At 45.0% G+C, this 25694-nt stretch overlaps 1 protein-coding gene across 1 annotated transcript in view; it reads right to left on the reverse strand.

The window, feature by feature from the left end:
• DENND6A (DENN domain containing 6A) overlaps window positions 1-25694 on the reverse strand; it is a 252677-nt gene that overhangs the window by 110350 nt on the left and 116633 nt on the right. Inside the window, exon 12 of the mRNA XM_085624672.1 lies at window positions 8930-9024. Coding sequence (XP_085480798.1) covers window positions 8930-9024 — 95 coding nt within the window. The remainder of the gene's footprint in view (window positions 1-8929; window positions 9025-25694) is intronic.

The following is a 25694-nucleotide window of genomic DNA, read 5'->3' on the forward strand; positions in this document are numbered from 1 at the left end:
GACTGGAGGAGAACCCTAGAGTACCCTAAGAAAATCCCCCGTAACGCCAAGTTAAAATTCCTTCAATATATGGTCTTACATAGAGCGTATCTTACTCCACACCGGCTGCAACGCATATTCCCGACCACACAACACTGCTGCCCCAGATGTAAATTAGCGGACGCTGACTTGCTACACATGCTGTGGCAGTGCCCTGTACTCACACCTTATTGGTCGGAGGTGATTGCTCTGATTGAAACCCCTGCGGGGATTCCTGTCCTGGGCACGCCCGCAGTCTGCCTCTTAGGACTGATACGACGCCCCAAGACACAGAAAGTACAGCTTCGCTTTATAGATTTAACTTTGCTCCTGGCTAAACGCTCCATCACAATGAGGTAGAAATCTTGTCACACCCCCACAGCTATATGGCTGGCAAGGGGAAGTGGTGAGATGGGGTTGCGCAGAGAGCGCCGCTATCCGCCAGGAGGAAGCCCGGGGATAGCGCAAAAAGATTATCTCTCTAGACTGGGATAGTATTCTGGAAGCGTTCAAGGCCCTGGCTCCACCGCCTGGCCCTGTAACTCGGAACTAATGGCAGCTTCGCTGCCCAGCCCCCACCCCAGTTCACGCTAATATTGATTTATATACCACGCAGACCCCGTTCCTTACAGTATATATATATATATCTTGAATGTTTGAGTGTAACCGGGAGTAGCTAGCAGTACACCTCGACAAATAAGTCATAAGTAGATGGAGCTAGGCAATGTTGGGGTAGGGAGGGAGGGGCTATTTGCATTCATGTGATACACAATTCTTCTCTATTGTGGAGCAGTTATGCCGCAGTGCTCTGGGACATGGACTAATTTGGATTGTACGCAGACGAAATTATATGGCAAACGTGGTCATGAGTGGAAAAATCTGGCTTCTAGATGCCCATGCTATGTCATTGTATGCTTAATCACCCCAGCCCAGTCTGCACTGCGACTTTATTGTGATGCATAAATGTGTGTAATTGTAACAAGTTGTAACTAACGGGATGAAAACAGAAAATTAATTAATCGTGTTTTTAAAAAAAATTGCCTTAGTTTTCACTGTTGCCAACTTAAGTTCCAACACCTCTTCTGCCTTACGTTCTACAATAGGGAAGAAGGTGCTTAATTCTGTAGAGAGCTCAAATTGAGAGGCTAATTCAGTCTCCGGTTTAGTGTCCAGATAACCAGTATTTTGGAGGACTAAATCTAATCCAACATCAGTTTACTGATGAGGCAACAAATTGACATTCTCCTCCTGTCACGGCACAAGCGCGAGAGCGCGTTAATCGGGGAAGGATCAACGCGCCCGCTAAGAACTACGTTTCCCAGAATTCCTGCACGCACGTCAACAGCCGCGTCTCCCACAAAGGTGGAAGCGTGGCGAGACCGCGCGTCGGAAATTCTTCCCGGCTACAGAAGACCTGTTCACGCTAGAAAGGTCCTGGCGGATTAGAGTGTCCTAGCTTCGGGGGTCCTCGGAGAATCCATAGGAATTGGCATACCTCGTTGTTTCCGGCCTTGGTGGAGCATCGTACCTCGGAAGGTCTGGTAAGGGTGCAGTGCACCAGTCTCTCCCGCTGCTCCTACTTTCTACTTCCACTCCCTTCTCCGTTGGTGAGCACCTTTCATGCTCGTGCGGAGGAAGGGAGGTTTGTTGACATTTACTTCACCAGTATGGTTACACGGGATGGTTACCGTCCTCAGCTACTGTTCTAGTTTGGTTGGTCTAACGGGCACAACCGCTGGTCTCATTTCAGGAGCAATTTGCATAGCTCCTTTTACGTGGTTTCTGTCAAAAGGCACGAATGTATAATGGGCAATAACGATCACTGTACCCCTAATGGCAACCCATGGATGTACCAGCCTCAGTGAGACTGGAACTGGGACAATGGTTACTTTGGGCATGAACAGCATTCGTTTTGGCTTATATACAAAAAAACAACTATACCTTTGAGCACCCCAGGGAATCCATGGTGCTGTAACCTGGATATTACATTGTTTAAGGCTCATACTTTGGTGGAACTCTAGCATTCTTGGTGTTTTGTATCGCTGTCTGTTATTGTGTTTGTGACTCTATTTTTAACAGGGGTTATTCGAGTAGTAGCGGTCTACGCTCTATCCCTGTGAGGCAGAGTGGAGTCTATTTCAGGGTAGGTTCTGGGGGAGAACATTTGTTTTCCTTGTGTCAACTGTATTAGCGAGATTACTGTGCAGGCGCAGATTCCTATGTGATGTTGCCCTATGATGTCTTTCATGTTTATTGTATGTATTCCCCCCTTGAAGCCAAACACATTGCAACGAAAGCCTAAACATCTCCGCCAGAGGTAGAGGGTCTGGTTATATGGGGGCCGTTCTTTTTCTTTACAGGTATAACACTTGAATCGGTGTTCTTTCTCCCTGTAGCAAGGAGGGTGGAGCAAAGAGGTTAGGGAAGGCGGAAGAGCGCTAATGTTGTTCCTTGTGTTTTACAGATCTCCCTCCCTGCTGTCCCTTTCCTTTCCTTCCCTCGCTTGATCCTCCCACTTACCTGTGCCATTACGGCTAACCAGGCTTGGGTAGATCGAGAGGTGGATCATAATAGCAACAATCCGATCCCGAGGACTGAACCAACGTGACACCTCCTCCCATCATCAGCCCCACGTTCTGCAAGTCCAGTATAAGATCCGAGTTTGACCCAAATACGGCCTCCTGCTACTGAAGAAACTGGCGTAGAGTCCTCAAATACCCCTGACTGTGACAAAGGACAACAGTAGCCAAAGGTACTGCGAAGGAACATAATATTAACTCTTATATAGGTATATGGAGTTGAAGAATCAAATGAAATATTGAAAAGATGGTTATATACAGAGTATCATGAAAGTAGTTTGAAATTCAATATTTCTTTAAGTTTGTTCCTTGAGCAAATAATTCAAGAATCTTTTCATGCTGCAGTAGATATCTGTTGATTTTACTCATAACACAGTTCTTGCAAGTATGGTTCAATTCTTTCAAGTGTGTGTGTGTGTGTATGTGTATACCCACCCTAGGCAAGACCAGGCTAGGGAGCACTACGTAGGAGTACACTATACACAGTATTTACATGCCAGCATATATTCAATGGGCTAGCTCAATGGTAGAAGTGTTCATCTTTTTCTCTATTCTCATAATGCTTATTATGCAACTCTGTTTCATTCTACTGACTATTGCAGCACAAGTATTTTATACAAGAATCACAATGCTTCTATAAATATTAAAATGCCTTGCTGAGTATTTCTTGAGAGTCCAAACGAAAGTGTTCTAGATCGGTTACTACGATTTCCTTGTGGGGAAGGGGAGGGGTTGTCAAGCTCTAAGGTTGCACATACATTTGTTGCCCTGAAGGTTAGGGGTGCAGATGGTGCGCTGTGATCTCAAAGGACCATAGGTCAACATATCCTGAGGATGTGCACGGAATCAGTCAGGCACAATCCTGACGTTTATGTTGTCCAATAAACTAACAGTTTTACCGGAGTGGTGCAAGCAGTACGACAATTTGGGGTTGTCCTGCAACCAGTTATAAGATTCTGTCTGCTGGCCACCCAGTGGACATCAGTGAATGAACCTGAAAACAGTGTCAAGTGTACCATATAATATCCTGGGTACAGAGTTGTGATAAAGGCTGAAAAGAAGCAGTCATATTGGAAAGGTATGGAGTGAATAAAGAAAGATGACAGTTGAGGTTTATTGGGTAGAGTAGGGGAGCAGGCCTCCTCAAATCTACACGTGGCAGTCATATAGTTAGATTCCTTGGGCGGCAATTATGTAATGTAATGTGATATTTATAAAGCGCATACTGTCACTCCGGAAGGAGCCTCCTGGTGTTGTACGTGTTACAAGTCTGAGGAGAAGCATGGCAGTGTAGTCTCAGTATTGGGCGTCATATAGGTTCCAAAAGAGCTCCAGGAGGACCTGGACTCGAACAGAAAAGCTGCAGCATAGGCTACTTGATGGCCTCTACCTGCTACCAAGTCGAGGATGGCCCTTAAAATTCAGGGCCGCGTTCCAAGCTGTGGAATGGATTCAGAGCCAGACAACTTGCGTAGAGTCGGGCCTTTAGAGTGTGGAATCTCTCCCTGGAGCTGGAACAAGGAGGGGAAAATCTCCCATCTAAGCTTCTTGTGTTTGCATGAAGATTTGTACCTGGGTTTCAACATACCCGAGGAAGGGGACCTCAACTGTGACAGGGACATGGAGCGAGAGCAGGCCTGAGATTTGGAGCGTGACCATTACTTGTGGTCAGAGCCATGCAACTTCACCTTCAGCTCTCTGATGGCCTTCGGGTGCATCACAGAGCATTTGTAGCATGACTCTGAATCATGCTTGAAGGCAACACACCAAAGCCAGATTTTTCAAACAGTCACCATGGCACCTAAATATGACTCTGTGCAAGCACTTTCTTAGGTCAGATATGGTTGCTGCAGAGTCGGATAGTGTGTCCTAGCTACGTGTGTGGGAGCAACTGTAAGAAAAATATATTCAAGTCTGTCGCCATAGAATTCAAAAGTCAGGGAATTTGCAGTTAAGTTATCCATCAGAAAATAATCTTTGTAGTGTAAGTGAGCAGATGGCTCTTCAAACTCGTTAGACTCACTATCACTCTTTATGGGATCAAGAAGTCTATGCTAAACACAGAAGCTATGCAGGCAACATTAGATGCATTTAGGCATAGAATCTGGAATAATTTCCATTGACTAGATTGAGGAAATGGATATTTACGCAGATATCTGAACACATAAAATAATGGGTACTGGAAGATAATGAAATGCTCCAACGCTGCAGTGTTTCTTTTTTTTTTTTTTTTTTTTGAAAACCTTTATTGTACCTAAAAACTCAATACAAACATGGGCCTACAACCACCAGGGCCGGCCGCTAATGTATACATGTTCAATAACATCAAGGCAGCGACAGGCCCCCTGGGGCTCAGCCGAATTAACAAATTACTGAGTGCACCTCAGAGGTTATCAGGATACATAAATTTTATAAAGACAAACAAAAAAAAAAAAATAAGACCAAAAAACAAGGCGGAAACCATCGAGAAAGGGCGTCTAACCACAGCTGGGGGACCACACAATACATACTCCACCCTCAGGTGGTCAACGAAGATGATCAGGGGGGAGGGGGGGGCAACGGGAGAGCCATAACCATCCACAGGTAAAATGTAATAGTCCGGGAACCTCAGGATCAGGGGGACAAAGCAGCATCAGATGTGTCCACGAGGGGGGGTGTGCAGATATTCCCTCGGTACGCGTTCCACTGACCCCAGATTCTACCCCACACCCCCGGCTTACCCCGAGCCACATACACAGTCTTCTCTCTACACATGCACCAATCCATGTTCTCCTTCCATACTGACACGGTGGGAGGCCGCCGGGAACCCCAAAGCTGTGCGATGTCCCTCTTTGCAATCATGCTCCCAAGGGCCGCCCACCGAGTCTGAGCCGCATTATAATCATTAGGCTCCCACACATTCAGCAAACATCGGCGAACCTCAGGCAACAGAGCGACCCCAGTGACACATTCCATGACAGCATGCACCCGGCGCCAATACTCCGCCACCTCACAGCACTCCCAGAGAACATGGAGAAAAGTGGCACTGAGCCCACAGCCACGCTTACAGAGCCCGTCTTCAGAAAAACCCATCAAAACCAAACGACACAAGGTGGAGAATTTTAAGCTGGACAAGACGGAGACGCGCGGGTATGGCCACCTCCTTAGGGGAGGACAGCGCAGACTACCAGTCCTCATCGTCCAGTTCCACACCATCCCCGATCCACGCCTCCCGCAGACGCACGAGGAGATCCGCCCGATTGTTTATTAGTTTTTTATAGATAAGGGAAATAGTACTGTCGGGCAAGTGACCGTCGAGTATACGGTCCTCGAGTGGCGAAGACACAGGGACTGCAGTCTCAGCCCCGAAGACCGAGAGCAAGGCGTGCCGAACCTGAGCGTACCGAAAGAACTCCCTCTCACTCAACTCGTACTCACTCTGCAGCGCCGCAAAGGATTTAACCGCACCCTTCACCCAGAGGTCACCTACTCTGCTGATGCCAATCGTGTCCCAATGCTCAAAGCCTTTCGTCGTCCAGAGGCTTCCCAATCTTTCAGACGCAAACAAAGGGGTTGCACACGTCAAACGATCATTCCAGCCCATGGCCACATTCGCATCCTTCCACAAGCGTACTGCAATCTTAGTGGGACCGGTTAAGTTCCTCCCAGCCGATCGAGAGTAAAGCGCTCTGTTAAAGTTGCCGCCAGGCAACAAAAATCTATCCATTTCGAAAGCCGGATTCGGACCAGGTGTGTACGTTGCATGGTTAATAGCAGATAGCTGGGAAGCCCAATAGTACCTCCTGATGTCCGGGAGCGCAATGCCCCCGTCATACCAGGGGAAGAGTCAGTTTTGCATGAGCAATACGTGCACGACCGTCCCAAACAAGTCTCCTCTGTAAGCTCTCCACTTCCCGGAAGTAGGCCGCCGGAATAATATCAAAGGAGTTGTGAAGTGCGTAAAGGAATCGGGGAAGAGACATCATTTTAAAAAGTGCCGCACGACCGAGGGGAGACAAGGGAAGCTTACGCCAACGGGCCACGTCTATCCTCAATCTCCGAAGTGGAGAGAGGAGATTATGCTCGTAGCGGACAGCCGGGTCCAACGAGACGTACAACCCCAGGTACGTAAAGCCGGAGTGAGACGCCTTAATGGGAAAACGAGAAGGCAAGAGAGGAAGGCCACCGGATATAGCATAGACACAAGATTTGGACCAGTTAATGATCAGACCAGAGTTCTTGCCAAAGGAAGTAAGGATGTCAAAGAGCACATTGAGTGACTTACGTGGTGAGGTGAGGTACAAAAGAATGTCGTCCGCGTACAACGAGACACGATCCTCGAAGCCAGGGGCCCACTGGATCCCTCTTATCGACGGTGCCCAGCGAAGCCAAGCAGCGAGCGGTTCCAAAGCCAGAGCGAAGAGCAGGGGAGACAACGGACACCCCTGCCTAGTGCCCCTCCCAAGGGCGAAAGGCTGGGAAACCCGCCCATTTACGACAACCTGTGCCAACGGAGCAGCGTATAAGAGTTTAACCCAACTAATAAATCCCGCCCCGAAGCCAAACTTTGCCAGGGCGGCCCAAAGATACGGCCACTCTATCGTATCAAAGGCCATCGTGGCGTCCAAGGAAACCAAGATGGCCGGCTCTGAAAGATATTCCGCCCTAGCAAGTACGCCATGTAGGCGCCGCAAGTTAAGAGCCGTATTCCGGTGCGGGATAAAACCGGATTGGTCCGGATGCACCAGATCACAAATAACAGTAAGCAGGCGATTAGCAAGAACCTTGGCAAGGATCTTCGGCTCGGCGTTCAACAGAGAAATAGGCCTGTACGAGGCGCAACGGTCCCGAGGCTTACCTTCCTTAGGAATCACGACTATAGTGGCCAGACGTTGGTCATCGGGGAGAGAACCAAGTTCAAGCGACTCCGAAAACATACGACGGAGAAATGGCGCAATTTTATCCGGTTGCAATTTATAAAGTTCAATCGGGAGTCCGTTGGGGCCCATAGCCTTGCCGGAGCAAAGGGAACGAATCGCGGTAGCAGTCTCGTCGACCGATAATGGGACATCTATCTGCTCACGCTCATCCACCGACAGGCAGGGCAAAGCAATATCCTTCAACAAGTGACGAGAGTCAGCCTCATCTCTATCAGACACCGGGGAGTACACAGCACGGAAGTAGTCAGCAAAACACTCCACAATCTCACCAGGGTCAGTCACACTTACTCCATCCGAAGTTTGAAGCACGGGGACCACTCGATTCACTCTCTCCTTCTTATCAAGCCAAGCAATCAATTTACCCGCCTTATCCCCAGCATCATACAGTCTACCCTGCAGTTCCCTATACATTGTCCGAGCAGCATCCGTAACAAGGGACTTATATTCAAACTGCTTCAGGCTGAGGGCGTGGAGCCCGTCCCGAGTGACACCCGTCTCCAAGGCAGCCTCCAACCCCGATATCTCAGCCTCCAACGCAACCACCTCCCCGTTCTTAGCTTTCTTGGCCTCAACGATCAGGGATAGGGCATGTCCTCGGAGAACCGTTTTGAAAGCCTCCCACAAGGACACTGAGGACAAGACGGACCCCTCATTCTCAAGAAAATACTGATCAAGCGACTTAATGAGACCATTGCGAATCTTGGGGTCACGCAAGTACCAGGGGTTAATGGGGGCGGATCGCATCCCGGTATCGAAGAGGAGCCACAATGGGGAATGATCGGAGATGCCCCGGGCCAGGTGCTTAACCTCCCGGACCCGGGTGGTCTGGGCCGCGGGCATAAGAAAATAATCTAGTCTGGAGAGACTCCCGTGGGCCCCGGAGTGGAATGTGTACTGACTATGTGTCGGATGTATCAACCTCCAGCAGTTCACCAGACCGAAAGTGTCCAAGAACCCGCCGAGCCACGCCTGGGCGGCAGAGAGGGCTCTGGGAGGGTAACGATCCAACTCGCCAGAAATCACGGAATTAAAATCCCCACCCATAAGCAAGAGACTATCAGGAAGTTCTGCAGTGTTTCTTTTTCTGTATTTCCATTTTTACTTTAGAACATTCCGTCATCAATGGACATTATGGTCAAGTAGAATTATAGCTCCCTGCCAAGGCTCATACTGTTGAGTAAATGTCATTTCTCTTGTATATACCCACCTGCTACTCAAACCTATAAAAAGTGAAGAAAACATTTGGTCACTGAAACAACCCCAGCCCCCTTTGCAAATAAAGAGCTATTCATGAACTAAATTAATAGAAGAGATAGATTCATTTTATAAAGAGCATGGTGAAATGATAGAATTCAGGAAAAATATAATGGTCACTATTGCCATTCATTCTTACATAAAGTGCTTCTACTTTACCTGCCAACTTGGCATCCCCAATTCGTATTATATGTGGCCAGTGCTGCAGTGTTTTTGCAAAAAATGGATTTGTCACTCCTAAAATAATTGATGGCCTAAAAAAGGAGAATAGTAAGGTGATCATGAGTAAAAAATAAATGGTTCCTCTGATGCATGAAATCGATTAGTAAAACATTTTTAACTTCTTATACGCTTACAAAGAACTTCAATATTTATTACAACATAATAATAGGCAGTGTAAAACCAAATCAAAATAATGGTGAACAGTGAGGTCGCTGTAAGAATAAAGTAATTGAATTGGCCAGAGCATAGTGAAACAAGAGACGAAGTGGTTCTATAGCCAAAGGGCCAGAGAAAGCATTTTCAGCAAAGATAGTACTATTTTCTATCATTAGGGGGCATATGTATGAAACAAAATTTTAGTCGCAAACGCTGCGAATCGCAAAAAACAGTGTTTGCGAATAAAAAATTGCTATTTCATATGTATGACACACATTCCCAGTGCAAATTAAGAAATCGCAAAATTAGCGAGTTCTTAGTCTGCGAAACCCAAAATTTGCGAATATCCTTGCGAATTCCTAAATTGCGATATTCTCAAATTGCGAAAATCGCAAAAAGGATATCGCAAACTAAGAAATCGCAAGGACATGTATGAAAAAATCGCTAATTGCGAAATTTTGAAATTCCCTAAATAAGAAATCGCTATTAACACCAAGTGCATGCAGGTGGTAAACAGGTGCAAGGTACTTAAACCACCCCACAATGCAACAGATCCTTCCACAATGGCAGGACTGTTTGTGATAGCCAGGAGGCTGCGTATTCGGGCTCTTGCACAGAGGAGAATGAGACAGGAACGTATATTCAGGCTGCGCATCACTCTGTTCCAGCAGACTGATGAGGACATCCATGACAAGTACAGGCTGCACCCACAGACCATACTGGACCTGATTGAGGAGCTGAAACCCTATTTGGAACACCCTACACGCAGGACACAAACAATTCCCATACATGTGCAGGTCCTGTGCTCCCTGCACCTCCTGGTGTCAGGGAGTTTTCAAGGGGTCATAGCGGAGGTTGGCGGGGTGTCACAGAGTGCCCTTTCGCACTTTTTCCATGCCTTTCTAGATGCAATGCTACAGAGGCTATCACATCACATATACTTCCCCACCACCCAACAGGCATTACAGCAAACAAAACTTGACTTCTACCAGATTGCACGTTTCCCCACGTCATTGGCTGCATCGATGGGACCCATGTGGCCATCACACCCCCATCAGCAACTGAATATCTGAATATGTCTACAGAAACCGTAAATGCTACCATTCCCTGAATATACAGATTGTGTGCAATGCGAAGTATATCACCAATGACATTGTACCCAAATACCCTGGCAGTACACATGACTCTTTCATCTTTAGACACAGTGGAATACACAGACGTCTGAGTGCTGGAGAGTTTGGGGAGGGATACCTGCTAGGTAAATACATGGCACACATCCATACATCCACTACATCACTGGAGGGGGGGGGGGGGGGGGGGGGGGGACATTGACTTACCTATTGTGTTTATCCCTGCAGGTGACAGTGCCTATGCAGTGCGGCACTTAATCCTGACCCCGTATCTGGATGCAGCCAATGCAAGTGAGAGGAGATACAACAGGGCACACAGATCTACACGCTGCGTCATTGAGCGTACGTTTGGAATCCTAAAGAGCCGGTTCCGGTGCCTGCATAAAAGTGGAGGTGCACTGCAATACAGCCCTGAGACCTGCTGTAAAATTGTGCCAAGCTGTGCAATGCTACATAACATGGCTATGAGGAAAGGCACCACAATTGATGTGACCAATACAGACACATCGGATGACGATTGCCCTGCTCCCCCTGGCAGACCAGCATCAGGAGTTGGGGCAGCTGCTGGACGTCAGAGACGGACTGAGATCACACAAAACTACTTCTAGGTGAGCAATAATGACATGAGCCAAAAAATGATTCTAATGTGTGCTGTGTTTATTCACACTTCTCAAGCATTCATTGTTGATGTACCCAGCACATGTTATGCACATAGTGCAGGTACTTCACAAGTAAGTGTTCAATATGCATTGCTGGGTTGCATCACCCATTGATGCAAAATTGTCACTGAACAGTTCACCTCCTTCGGTGACGCATTGGTGCTGTTTGGGTTCCAGGCTGAGTGCCCTCCGTGGTGTTCCTAGGTCCTGCACCCTGTCTGGAACTGCGCCTTCTTGCTCCAGGCAATGTAGGTGTGATGCTACTCCTACTTGAGGTTTTTTTAACTCTCGCCAGAGACCATGAGAGCGATGCCACCTGAGTTGGCCGTCTGCATTTGCTCCACTGCACTGGTGACCTGTTCTAGCCCTCTTACAGTGTCCTGACAGCAGTGCGACATTTCCAGCTGCATGGTAATGCTGCGACGTGTCAGATTGCTGGTGGTGGTGCAGAGGCGGTTCACGGCCTTAGTGTAGTTGTGCAGCCGTGCATTTGCACGTCGGGCAGCCCTGTCACTGGCGTCTTGGTTGTGCTTCAGGGTGTCACAGAGGTCACGTATAGCACCTGCCATGGCCATGATGCCCTCCCCCATGTTGCTCTGATTTTTGTTCAGAGTGCATAGCTGCCTATTGATTGAGAGCAATGATTTACATTGCAGGCGCTGTACCTGCACCATGCTGTGTTCCAGACCTGAAAATACGGTGTTATCCTCATCAGTGGCAGTGCTGCTCCTGGGCCTTGACCTGCGTCTTTCCAGTGCTGGAATGCTCATCCTTGGTGTTTCCTGACTCGGCATGTGTGACACACCCTGACTCTCCTCTCTTCTCTCACTGTCCTCCCCTGTGGGCTGTATGTCATCCTCCAATGGAGGCAGTGGGGGCACATGTGTGCGCTTCCTGCGCATGATTGTTGTGTGCTCCGTATCGTTACTAGAGTCCCCATCGTCATGCTGCTCCTCAGGATGTTCAGGCTCATCTCCCTCTGCACTGTCATCAAGTGCCCTGGATTGTGCTGTGGATGTAAAGGGGAACACATGAGTTTGTGTCATTGTCTGCAATTTGCACTCAATAAAGTTTCTACAGTTTGTCTTGGCTAACTTCTGACACTGTATTATTCCCTTATCCCCGACCCACATGTTGCATTAGATTTCCTATGTCTCATGGTCACACTGTCATACATATTACAACAAGTTCCATGATGCATTGCTGGGTGTGCTGTAAGACTTGGATTGGAATGACATTTGTTGTGTATATTTTGCGTATTTGGGGAAGTGTTCATGGGATGGTGATCAGGGCAGATTTATTTTGCATGCATCTTACCTTGGCTGCTGGATGCAGGGTCGGAGCTGTAAATGTCAGCCACACCACCAACGCTCTCAGGCAGGAGCGTGGACTCCAAAAGCTCCGCGTGGGGTGTTGGCTCTGCTGATGTGGATGGTTCTCCCCCGGTCTTGTTTGCATCCTTGATTCTGGCTGCCATCCTCTCCTTAGACCTTTGCCGCATGTCGTACCATCGCTTGCGCAATTCTTCGACAGTGCGATGTGTTACACCCACAGCATTCACTTTCTCTTGTATGTCCAGCCAGATCTTTCTTTTTCTTGCTTCTGGGACTCTCAGTGCCTTTTTCCCAAAGAGGAGCTCATGGCTGCAAACCATCTCCTCTATGAGGACCTCCTGCTCCTTGTCAGAGAATTTGTGCTTCCTCTTCCTCTTCTCAGCCTCCTTGCCCTCATGTTGCTTCTGGGACTCCATTGGGGTTTGTTCTCTCCTGGGATGCCTCCTCACACTCTCCAAACAGCCTCTGGGTGTGGCTCAGGTAAGCAGGTGCAGCAAATCACTCCCACTTCCTGGTTGTGATGTCATCAGGCTGCACCTGTATGGCAGATTCCCCCTTTTGCGATTTTTTAATTTGCGAATTTCGCAATTAATAAATCGCAAATCATGTTTGAGACTTTTTTGCGATTTTTAAGAAAACGCTAAACATTAGCGATTTTTTATATACATCCCAATTTGCGAATCTCAAACTGCAAATCGCAAAATATCGCAATTTGAGATTCGCCAAACGGGAGTTTCATACATATGCCCCCAAGTGATTTGGATTTCCAGACCAATAGATGCTGAGGAACTGGGCTCTATTTCTTGTAGTAATCTCACGTTTAGACCCACTCCTGCCTCGTCATACATTATCAATTATTATTTTAACACAAAGTCTTTATTGGTTTTTTAAACTTTTTGTCATTGCATTACAAGTTATTTTTCCAGACTAGTGAACAAATGCCCATAGTATAAATGTGGCTTTGGTTGTAACAGTACGGTATGGACTTGGTTCTGCTGGGATACAGTAGTATTCTGGATATAATTGTCCAATGTTCAGTTTTTTATGGGGAAGCCTGGAGTATATACTTTCCCAGACAATGTAAAAGATCTTTGGTGGTGTGTCTGTAGTAAACTACATCTTTGAACTGGGAGGGATGAGTGAATGTAGGGGGCAATCCCTGTCCACACACAGCCTGTTGGAGAGTAAGTAGGATGGCTGGGAGGGTGATGCACATATACACCACCACACATTATCATGGCACCGATCAATTTACTATATTAAAACAAGGGTAACCCTACTCACAAAGAACCAGGGCATATATTGTATCAAAGAAACATTGGTTCTTGTGGACAATGTACGGATAAGTGATAGGTTATTGCAATTCACAAATTCAAACCAGCGAGAAGAATGTCAAAAAGAGAAATTATTATACAAAAAACAATACGCAGTCCAATTCTTATTTTATACAAGTAGTAGCTGTATTAAGAAATAATGTGAGAAAGAACCAAAAAGGAAATGTGACAATGCAATATATATATATAGGGTTTCTTAATATACATCAACGACCATACACAGTTGAACAATGTCCTAAACGGGCCACCTTTGAAATTCAAAGAGGCCAGAACTTCGGAGTTGTGATCTCTTGGCAAAAAAAGGTTGCAGACCTGATGGTTGTCTTCTTGGGCAAAATTATGGTGGCACTTGGGACAGAACCTAAAGGAAGTGTTATCCATTTCCAGACGGATTCTGACTTCCTGCCCGTGCATTCTCCAACTGAGTGGTCTCCCTCTAGAGTGGTCCTTCTGCTTTTCTGTGATCTTCTGTGTTTTTCGGTTGCTTCTCTACATTGATGTCCTTTGTAATGGAGTTTTTCTTGATGTGTTCGATGCAATGCCGACCTTAGTTCTCTTCTTTTCTGGGTTCCGCAGAGCTTTGGCCGATGCTTCCAGATCCGACGGCGGGAAAAATAATCTGAAGGTGACACCACACACAGGGATGCTGGGGTGCACATCAGAGGTCATGGGGACAGAAAAAGCACCATATAACTAGATGGGGATGTAATGTACGGCATGTGAATACTCTCAAATGGTCAGGAAAGGCTAGAAGAAACACTACAGTTTAAATGCTTGTGTTTCTTAAGTTGCCTTCTATTTTACACACAATGACCTTTGACATACATTTGCATATGTGTCAATGCAAGATAACATTCTCTGGATCTGAATTGCTTATATTTTAACTTCATAGGCACTCTATCACAACACCTTGAACATCTAGTACAAGGGATAATGTTCACTGTGCAAATGTCATATTTGTTATTTGTCTGGTTGGTGGCACTGCTATCCAACTAGAATAAACAACTGGAACCAAACAAGGGTTGCATTATGGCCACATGGGTTCTATAGTTATAAATACACATCCACTTACTTGTTTAGACTGAGGAGCACTGAGCTAACTCTCTGGGTTACCACATGTCGGAATTACAGCTCAGCTGATTCCTGCATACCAACACAGGGGACGTCCAGCTCTCCACCAAGACAGACATCCTGATGACACTTACTCGCAGCTAATGGGGAGTTAGTGCACACAGTAGGTATTTGACAGATGTCCCACCCTAGGCAAGACTAGGTTAAGGAGTACTAGTTAGGAGTACACATATACACAGTACTAACATGCCAGCATATATTCAGTTTTAGCACAAAGGTGGAATTTTGTATTCTTTTCATTGTTCCTGCAATCCTAATTACCCTAATCTGTTTCATTCTACTCATAATCGCAGTGGATGTATTTTATGCAAGGATCACAACGCTACAATAAATATTGTAAAGCCTTGCTGAGTAATTCTTGGGTACTTTTTGGGGTATGCTCAAGAGTCCAAACGAAAAGGTTTTAGATCTGTTAACACAATTAGGTTTTAGGGGGAGGAGGAATCAGGGTTGTCATGTTATGAGGTTGCACACACATTTGTTACCCTGTTAGGATAGGGATTCGAATGGTGCACTGTAAAATAGCCATACTATAGGCTAATATCTTCAGAGGGGCTGCGGGGAATCAGACTTACACCATCCCAATGTTTATGTTGTCCAACAAAAGCACAGTTTTACCACACTTGGGACAAGCTGTACGATAATACAGAGAAGAATATTGTTGTAAACTAGGCATTCAAAATTGGACAAGTAAACCACAGAATGTTACTTAATTTAGAAACCACTGCCACATCCCTATGCCAGTCAATACATACAACAGAGTTGGAGAGAAACAATCAGTTTTAAAGATTAGTGAGCTCAAATCAGAATTAATTTTCACGTACTTACATTATCAAAAATAGTATCAAACCTCTCCCATTCTAACCCCTACTACTGGTCCGAACTTTAGCCATTCAGATTAGAGGAACATGGATCAATGCAAGGGTAAACATATATTATCAGTCAACTTGCTAAAACTGAAGATATAATTCTGAGAGGGAACTCAAACATGAGTGATGCAAAATGTGAGGTCATAAGCAGTGCATTGCAGGGGCATAAGTTATAGTTAGCTCAGGTACCTATAACTACTAAATTTTATTGGTTTTGTGCGAGTGAAATCCGAGCCTAACTATACCGTCCCTCAACCTTTGTTTTTCGAAAAGTGAATTTCTAAGTTTTTAAAACATTTTATTTCCTAACTGTAACCTGCAACCTTTGAGAGTGGGTGTGTGACTGGCAGTCTAGGTCGGTGGGTGGGTGCGTGAGTGGCTGTATGGGTGTGCAAATAGTTTTCTGGGTGTGTGAGTGGCTGTATGGGTCTATACGTGGGTGTGTGAGTGGTTACGTGGGTGTGTGAGTGGTTACATGGGTGTGTGAGTGGTTATGTGGGTATGTGAGTGGCTGTATGGGTGTGTGAACGGACGTCTGAGTATGTGAATGGGTATGTCAGTAGCTGTGTGAGTGAATGAGCCAGAACGGAACCTCACCTGCTCCTTTATCCAAAAAGAGTCCATAGTTTTGCACAAAATATCTACCCAACTAGAGTACTTTCTACTACTTAATTACTAAGTGCTACCTCCTTGGGAAAATGTCCAGTGTGTATTCTACACTACATATGGGGAAATAGACCACAAGGAAATTTCTCAAATGACCTTGTGTGAGTTTTGACAATGTGATTGTTCCTTGTGCGTCTTTATCCAGAAATCTGTGATAACATGAATCATCCTCTAGAGAAGACAACAAGACTCCAAAGAGGTTAATGTCCTCCAAACAAGGGTACTTCCTCTTAACTATATGTAGAAAGTGCCTCTTTGTTTGATGGAGATGTCCTCATATTCCTCGGCATTAAGAACGCGTCACCAAAATCCGCGGAAAACGCACTGCCGGACCTTTTGTTAAGCTGTTCATCATCCTGGTAAAAGGCAGGAACACCTTTGCATACTACTAAGGTGGACAGGAGGGAGCAAAATGGATGGAGCTACCAGGTGAATTTACAAATGTGCATACTCTTAGTAGTATGAAGAGAGAACCATGGACTCTGATCCCACTAGGAGCGAACAATCCCAGGATCCTTTATAGAAGGGGAGAGGGGTGCTGCGCAGCCCTCTTCCCCAGGACGATTTGAGCCCCAGAGAAGCCAACCCCCGGGGCCCGACCTCTTCATCCTGGGTGCCATCCTGGGCACCCAGTCTCCAGCACAGGTGACCGCAGATGAAGCCTCAATAACCCGTGGTCCCTGCCAGCTCCCCGCATCCACCGGGAGTCTGCATTGCTCTCACACATAGGGAGCTGCATCTGGGAGCAATTCTTGCATCTGTTTTCCTGCCTGCTTGATAGTGGGCAGGAAAACAGCATTTTCTTGCTTCACCCCACTGTGTGTGTAGTTACTGTGTGCTCTTGCTTGGTGGGAGCTGTCAAAGTTCCCGTCAACTGAAAGCAAACAGCTATGTCCCAGAGGTTGGCACCCTGAGACATAGGGAGCCAGCCCTGGGGGGTGGCAGCCAGCAGGGCCATTAATGGTTCCAGGAGGGGGGCGGTGCAGCCCCCCATCTTCCTTTATTTAGGGCCAGCCTAGGGGAGGTGGTTGTCCTGTAGAAGCTGAATAAAAAAGTCACAGACACAGGTGAATTTCAAAGGCAGCTTTATAAGTATATACAAGAACAGATGGTATAGAAAAACCAAATGTCCGAATTACAGAAGTTCAACACAGTCTTTTATGCCCCCAAACCACAAAAGTCGTTTCATTATATGTCACAAAAATAATAGAGTTTCTCGGCAGCTATGGACTAATCTATCATGTGTCCATTCTACAGACTGTTCAGGTTACACAATTATTAGATACAGAGCCCGACAGAAGAAGCTAATAATACGTGCTATCTGAATGTTACAAGGTGGTGGTGTTCACATTCTTCCCATGTGTCCAGATTGGGACAGTAGGGTTTCTTCCAAGGTTAAGCAAAGCACTAGTAACGGTAAATGCGGTCTTAAAGATTTGTAATACTCCAATAAGAGACATATAAGCTAAGCCACTTCTAAATATGGTGTGACCAAATGCCTGTTGCTAAGCTGGCATCATATGCTGTCGGAATGTGGTCCTTGAGCAAGCCTTGCATTGCGATGCCAGCTTACTTACAGTAAAAGTAGATTACTCCACCCAGGGTCATCTTCTTCTCTATTGTGCACGTTCTATAGGCCTTATCATCATTGAATATCACAGAACCCAGCAAGAAAAAATGGATTCTAGGCATGACAGAAAAACATGATTGCACAGTCCTTGGTGCCGGGAAAGGGCAGGGAGGATGCCGCTTGGCAATCCGCCTTGTAAACATTTAATGAAGCCTCGGGGAGGTTGTGGTCCCCGCAGCTGTGAATGACCCGGGAGGGGAGCGCACGGCACCGTCCCGCTTTAAATTTGTGACCCCAGGGAGGTTGTGGTCCCCAGGGCTCATAAAAGCCTCAGGAGGGTAAACCCCCATCACCAGGCCTAGGGGCTCAGGGTATTCCTACACTGCAACCTTTCTCTTTTTTTTCCTTACGTTTCTGTTTGGGACTCTGCTGAGTAGGGTATCTATCTATCTATCTATCTATCTATCTATCTATCTATCTATCTTCTCACTCAGTGGTGGTCGCCACTGGGTAGTTATAGTTTGGTCAGCATTTCCAAAGGAAATGCCTTTTTTGTTTTGCAACATAACTTGGAGATGAGAAAAAAGGGGATTACAAAATGTAAAATCACATGCTTTTTCCATAGACTTTTTAAATAAGCACTTCCGCAAAATCTTCTAAACATAATTAACGACTCCCATAGTATGCAGGGAACTAGCTGGGGTCGCAAGGGCCTGGGGCCTCCAACTTGCTGCTTGATGGGTGCCCCGGATGAGCACCGGGGCATCCACCTATAAATAAAACAGGCCCCAAAGCGTGGGTTCCCTGAGGCCTATTAAGGCTGGGGAGGGGGGGGGGGGGAGGATGGCCCCCTCTTCAAGTTGACTGTGGCTCCAGTGGATGAAATGCACGGGCCGATTTGCGCTCAGGGATGAGGGGATGCACCCCTACCCTCACCTTTTTCAAAGGAATTCAGCTAGAGTGCTGTGCTCTTCGGAGCTTATTAAGGCTCGGAAGGAGATCGCATTGCCCCCCTTAAGTTAACTCCTGCCCTAGGAGATGGGGTCCCCGGGACATATTAAGTCTTTAAGCATAGAATTAGCTACTGCCATCCATAATGAGCTGAAAAATGACAAAGCAATTTTTCCACTCCAAGCACAGTATTACAGCTTTTGATTGGTAGAATACCATCCAAGCAACCTGGAATTATTAATAGCAACCCTAACACGTGTTTTGCTCTTGTTATGAGTTCTTCAAAGAGGTATAGCTTTTGTCATTTTTCAACTCAGCATGGATGGCATTGCGCTAATCCTATGCCTAAAACCTTTGCTAATAAAACAGACATTTGAAGTCAGCAGATTCAGAGTGTCGTTGGTATTGCAGGGTGCTCTATACGGGAGCTGGTCTCAACCTCAATTTGGGAACTATCCAGAGTTTTTTTTTTGCATAATTTATGCTTTACTCTAAGCCTGAAAGGGTATTGTCATGATCCTGGATCTCTGCTCTCTATATACCAGTTTCAATCACGACCAAGGTATTGATGCTTGTAGACACTTCATAAGAGCACGTCCAATCTACCTCCTGTCCCACACTAACATGCTCTTGGAAATTAACAAATGATAACCCTGTCTAGAATATATCATATTTGTCTTTTATGGAGAACTTCTCAGACAGAAGACCGAGAAAGCTATAGGCACCTGTTTCGCGCCCAGCTTCCCTAACTTGTTCATGGGCTGGTGGGAGGAGCAGGTGGCAATGGCAGATGACACCTCTAAAGATTTGGTCTCTGTCATTATGTGACTACACTATATAGATGACTTGTTCGTCATATGGCTAGGCATGGAGAAATTCTCAAGGGACTTTGTCTTGAAACTCAAAAAGAACACCTGGAACTTAGACTTTATCTTGAAATTAAGCAAGAAGAAAATGGAGTTTCTTGACATCACTGTGGAAATCAAGAGGGAGCGCTCACTACTTACTTAAAAACCACAGCAGGAAATACCCTCTTACATGCTCTAAGTAGCCACCCAGACCCCATGTAAGGGAATAAACCCTATGGGGAAGTCATCAGAACAAAACCCAACTGTAGTGATCCCTCCTCAATCTTGAAGTAGGACAATTTATGTGTGAAAGGTCTGGTAGCTCAGTGGACTAATGCCTCCACTGCAGGAGCCCGTGTTCAACCTCATGGTCACAGGTTCAAATCCCGGCGGGTCCACTCAGTCTTTCATCTATCTGAGGTCGATAAAATGAGTACCATTGAGTTGGGTAACAATAAACATCTGTTATTCACCGCCAAGATACCTATGGGTGAATGTGCGCTTTACAAAAACATATGTAATGGTATATGTTATGTAAAGGTTCAAGGAGAGTGGTTAACCTGACTGAGTTCTCAACAAAAACCAAGAAAAGTGTCAGGACACTCACTAGAGAAACCATTCTGTTCAAAGAACCCCCTAAAAGCACTGAAGAGAATTCCACCACTATAGGAATCATTACCACATGCAACACTGCCACCAAGAAAGTTTCTAACATTGTCAAGAAACACTGGAATATTCTGACCACTGATTCCACTTAAGGACTTTGATTCGGGAGAAACCAAACTTCGCCTTTAAAAAAGAAAATCTTGAGGGACTTCCTGGTCAAGAGTGACATTACCATCAAGACCTCTAAGGAACAGGAACTTAGTGGCTTTCATCTCTGCAAAAACTGTAAGTCCTGTAAGAATAGCCCCAGCAGAAGATGGCATACTGTGCCGTTTATCTGAGGGCTAAGGGAGATCATGCAGTTTCTTATTTGCGGAACACAGTATACCATCTATGTCTTGGAGTGCTGCTGTAAGAAGTGGTAGAGGTAGCACTATCCATCCTGTCAAAAAGCAGATATTGGAGCACATGTGTGCTATCGACAAAGTGGATCAACACTATCCCATGGCGAGACACTTGGCCTCTAATCATTTGCATGACAGAAATCTCCTTTCGTATTTTGCCATTGAACATGTTCCCCCATCGGTTGGGGGGGGGGGGGGGGGGGGAGACTGAGTACTCAAATTAAGGCAGAAAGAATCCAGGTGAATTAATGACCTTAGTACTAAAATCCCCAATGGGTGTAACACTGAAGAAGAGATTAGCATTCACTTACATGAGACAGAGCTCCATCTTGTTCGCTTTCTTTATTCATTTCTGTTGTTTTTTCAGCCATATTTTGGCAGCAAAGTATGTCCAGTTCTAATAAGTATAGCTGAAGTCTATAATATTTTAACCATGTTTCTCACATTCCCTTGTTTTTCGTTTATGTTTCGAAAGAAAAGGAAGGGAATCTTTGGTTGAGGTACGGCGGTGCCCATCCGGGCTGGATCTCCCTACCCTTTTCTCTCTCTCTTACGGGGAACCTAAATAAAGCTCAACAGATAAGATTTTACACTTTCTTTTTTCTTCGTTTTTCCCTTGGATGTTCAGAATGGTAGATTTTATATGGGTCTTTGTACCCTTGATAGTTTCTGCCACAAGTAGAAGATATTCGGACAGTATATGTTGGTTTTCACCATTGGGGGAATTTCTCTTTGCCCGTATTACACACGTTCTTGGCTATCTGTTCTATATCTTTGTCAGCCTAACACCAGCCCATTTGGGCATAATTTGTTATGTTTTTGTGAATTGGGCTCGGAATTTAATTTCACTTGGTGACCCATGCTTTTTTTTGTGTACAGCCCAACTGGGCACTATTGCTATCCTGACATGATTCACACTACGGATTTGTTGCATTCTTTAGGAAATTACCACATTAGTGACCACATGTTCACAGCCAACTTGGGGACTACTGCTGTTACGACATGATTCACACTTTGGGCACTGTGTATGTATTGTGAGATTTTCTCATTACTATTTCTATTATTGTGCCTATGTCACACCCATGCTAATTATGTTTTGGCATTGCAATGGACATAACCCATTTATTTCCCGACAGGTGCATTGGCTGTTGTCATAAGGGTATTTTAACTTTATCCTATGTTAAGACATGATGATAATATTGTATGTTTTTTCCTCTCTTTGTTTGGCATTCTAGTAACATTGATTTACTTTTTGCCTCCTACATTGTAACCCTATTTCTGTAGGCTTTCAAAGTATTTCAGTAAAACACGATTACCAACTGTTGCATTTATTGAAAGTTTTTTTTCGCCACAGTCTTAGGATGGCGAACAGTTTTCTTATACCCTAGGAAAGACGCGTTGTTCCTCTTCTATGTACTACTTAAGGTGAGTGAGCAAAGTGAGCTGATCATGTGATCAAGGCTTTAGCATAAAAGGGAGGGGGGGGGTCCTAAAACGTAAAATCTCCATGCATTTTTCATGGACTTCTTTAAGACAGGTTACAAATAAAGCTGCATAGAATTACACCAAATTTGTCACTAAACTATAGCTTAGTCCGCAGATTGTGCTTTTTTTCATTTGGTGTAAATCCGTTCAGCAGTTTTTGAGATATGAAGGGTAAAACAATAGTTGCATATTTTGGCAGTTGGGCTTGCCCTGTGATTGTTCGAGAGGCCAGTTTTTCCAGTCAACCTTCATGCTCTCGCAGGAGCCTCTTGCGAGAGAGAGTGCTCTGATTGGCTGGCTGTTGGAATGTTAGAAATGAAATAGCCACTATTACTGTTTACTGTGAAAAATTGGAGGTGTTGTGGAAATGAAGAAAAAAAGCTAGGTATGGCGGCAGCAGAAAAGCATACTGTCCCCCTATATTTAGAGAGGAGTTGTCGAAGGGCTAACTATTGTGAAGATAATAAATGTACATTGTTTTTAACTAATTTTTATGATCTTACGGTACTCTTGCGGGATCGAGAATAGTAAAAAGGAGTAGATGAGTTCTCATTACACTCTATTAGTAGGAATGCATATTGTGGTACTTGTTTTTGAGAGGACATGTGTAAGAAATAAGTACTGTGACGATTAAAAGGTTTTTATGTTTTAAAGTTATGATCTTGCAAGACTTTCACGGGATGATGAAAAGTAGGAAGGGGTAGGTGATGTTTGAATACACTTCACTATGAACACTTGTTACTGTATGAATGAGACTAACTGGATATGAAATTCATCAGACTCTACTATTTATGCTCTCTGGTTTGAGAAGAGTTGCGAGTAGAGTTAAGGCTCATCCAAACACCCTATTACGAACACCCATCATCTAAGACAGAGGTCTGAAAGTAGAGCCCAGTCCCTCACTCTATTACGCACCCCTATCATTGCAGAGAGATGTCTCCGCAGAGAGGCCACTCTCTCACCCTAGTACGCACACTTGTCATCTGAGAGAGAGGTCTAAAAGGAGAGGACAGTCCCTCCCCACACCCTACTATGCACCCCTGTCATCTCAGAGAGAAGTCTGAAAGGAGAGGCCAGTCCCTCTACACACCCTACTACGAACACCCATCATATGAGAGAGAGATCTAAAAGGAGAGGGTAGTTCCTTCCCACACCCTACTAAGCACACCTGCCATCTGAGAGAGAGGTCTGAAAGGAGATTCCGTCCCTCTCCACACCCTACTATGCACACCCATCTTTACAGAGAGAGGTCTCAGCAGAGGGGCCAGTCTCTCTCCACACCCTATTACACTCACCCATCATGAGAGTGGTCTGAAAGGAGAGGCCAGTCACTCCACACACTGTACTACGCACACCCATTATCTGAGATAGATCTAACAGGAGAGGGCATTCCCTCCCCACACCCTACTATGCACACCTGCCATCTGAGAGAGATGTCTGAAAGAAGAGCCAGCCTCTCTCCACATCATACCCACATCACTGATGACCTCCCTGATGACCTCATCTAAGCTTCGTCCTTCCGCATTGTGCTGTATAAATTGCTATGTGCTTTACAGGTAGGATAGTTCACATTAACGATCAAACACATATATGGGAAACTGTCAATGAGTATAGTGTTACGTCTGTATAAAACTGTTCAGAGAAAGTCAAACTGGTGAATGCCAATTCCAAAACAAATGCCCTACTACGGATAGCTTTTATCTGTATCAAACCCCTGACACACCAAACCTACATTAAGAACTGAAGTTGATATCAGTAAAGAACAGAGTACTGCAAACAGTGCTTACTCTATAGAGTTTACTTTATACCACACTGTTTGTAAACAAAAACCTTCAACACAGACTATTAAAAAAATATCTACTAAGAACAGTGCACACTCTATGCAACAGCTGTCAAAAAGATACTATTTGCTCAAAATACCCAAGATCCAAAGCTGCTAAACATTCTACAACCTGCACCGTTCATACTATGAGGAAAACTTTACAGATAGCCCATCTTCCGAATCAAAACAAGCACACGTACATAGGTAAGTACCTGGTGCACATAGTCTTCTATGTTAAGAAGAAATTGTCATGCTGAGACAATTCTCTTCAATAACTCAAGGCTGTTTACAATACTTTAGGTCAGATGTACGACCATTTTTTGCAGTCACAACAGGGTATTCAACCCTTTTGCAACAGCAAAAAACAGCAGTGGTATGTACCAACGCTATTTCGCGAGTCAGAGACTCGCAAAAGAGTGTCTGCGACTCGCTATTAAGAAGGGGTGTGCAAAGGGTGTCCTTCCCTTATAGCTAGTCCAAATGGTGTGTACCATTGTTTTGCGACTGCATTTGCAGTCGCAAAACAGTCACAGTTTACCAGCAATGTCAAGTAGGTGGTTAACCATTCGCAAACTGGAAGGGGTCCCCAGGGTGCGGAAATATTTTTTAAGACCAGGCAGTGGACCCAGGGACCACTGCCTGCCCTTAAAATATGAAACTAAAAAGTTTCATTTTTCTTTTTTAAATGCATCCCATTTTCTTTTAAGGTAAACGGGCTGCATTTAAAAAAAAAACTGCTTTACTGAAAAAGCAGTCACAGCCATGGTGGTCTGCTGACCCAAGCAGGCCACCATCCCTGGGAGTGCTAGCCATTACCAATGGGGTCGCAAATTGCACTTGCCTTATGAATATTGATGAGGCAAGCAATTTGGTACCTCACTGGGAATCGCTAACAGTGTCTGAGACACTGTGGTAGACTGCATTTTGCGAGTCACAAACAGACGCAATTTGCGAGTCGCAAAATGCTAGCATCGTGCATCTGGCGCTTAGTATGTAGAATCTTTGCCCTGCTGCAAACTTTTTCTACAGTACCAAGAAACGTTTGTGGAACACAAGGAACCCAAGTCTACTGTCAGCTGTACACAGTTACCCTTGAATACAAAGATTTATAACGTGTTCAATACCTCTAAATAGCTATGGTGCATTTGGAGGACATGCGGTTTCTAAATACCTACACCCATTAGCTGGACCCAAATGTACAAAATTAAGAGGAAAAGAAATATGGTAGTTATCCGCTACAAACTAAACTATAAAACAAACAAGCACACTAATTGGATGATGTAATCAGTGATGTCATCAATGATGTAATTTGAGATGTTATCAGTGATGTTACAGAACATGTCATATGTGAGATCATAAGAGTCAAAGTTATAGTTAGCGCTGCTAACTATAAGCGGTGAATTTCTAGGATTCTTTTGGTTGTTAAAAACGTTAATGTTCACACTGACAAATTCACCTAACTATAATATACTTTAGCCTTTGTATTTTTTTCAGTGAATTTGTAAGTTTTTTTTTTTTAATGAAAACAGAAATTTTTGTTTCACCTAACAATAATGTTACTTAATCCTTTTTATTTGTCAGTTAATATGTACCTACACACACACACACACCCACATGCTTACACACTTATTCTTGGTGATTTCAGTCTGTACAGGATTACAACAGGCAAAACTTATAAATGATTCCTCTGATGATTAATTTCTATCCTAGCTCTACTACTAGGGTTATCCACATAGT

This window comes from Triturus cristatus, chromosome 9 (genome assembly GCF_964204655.1).
Source record: "Triturus cristatus chromosome 9, aTriCri1.1, whole genome shotgun sequence".
Classification (NCBI taxonomy): Eukaryota; Metazoa; Chordata; class Amphibia; order Caudata; family Salamandridae; genus Triturus; species Triturus cristatus.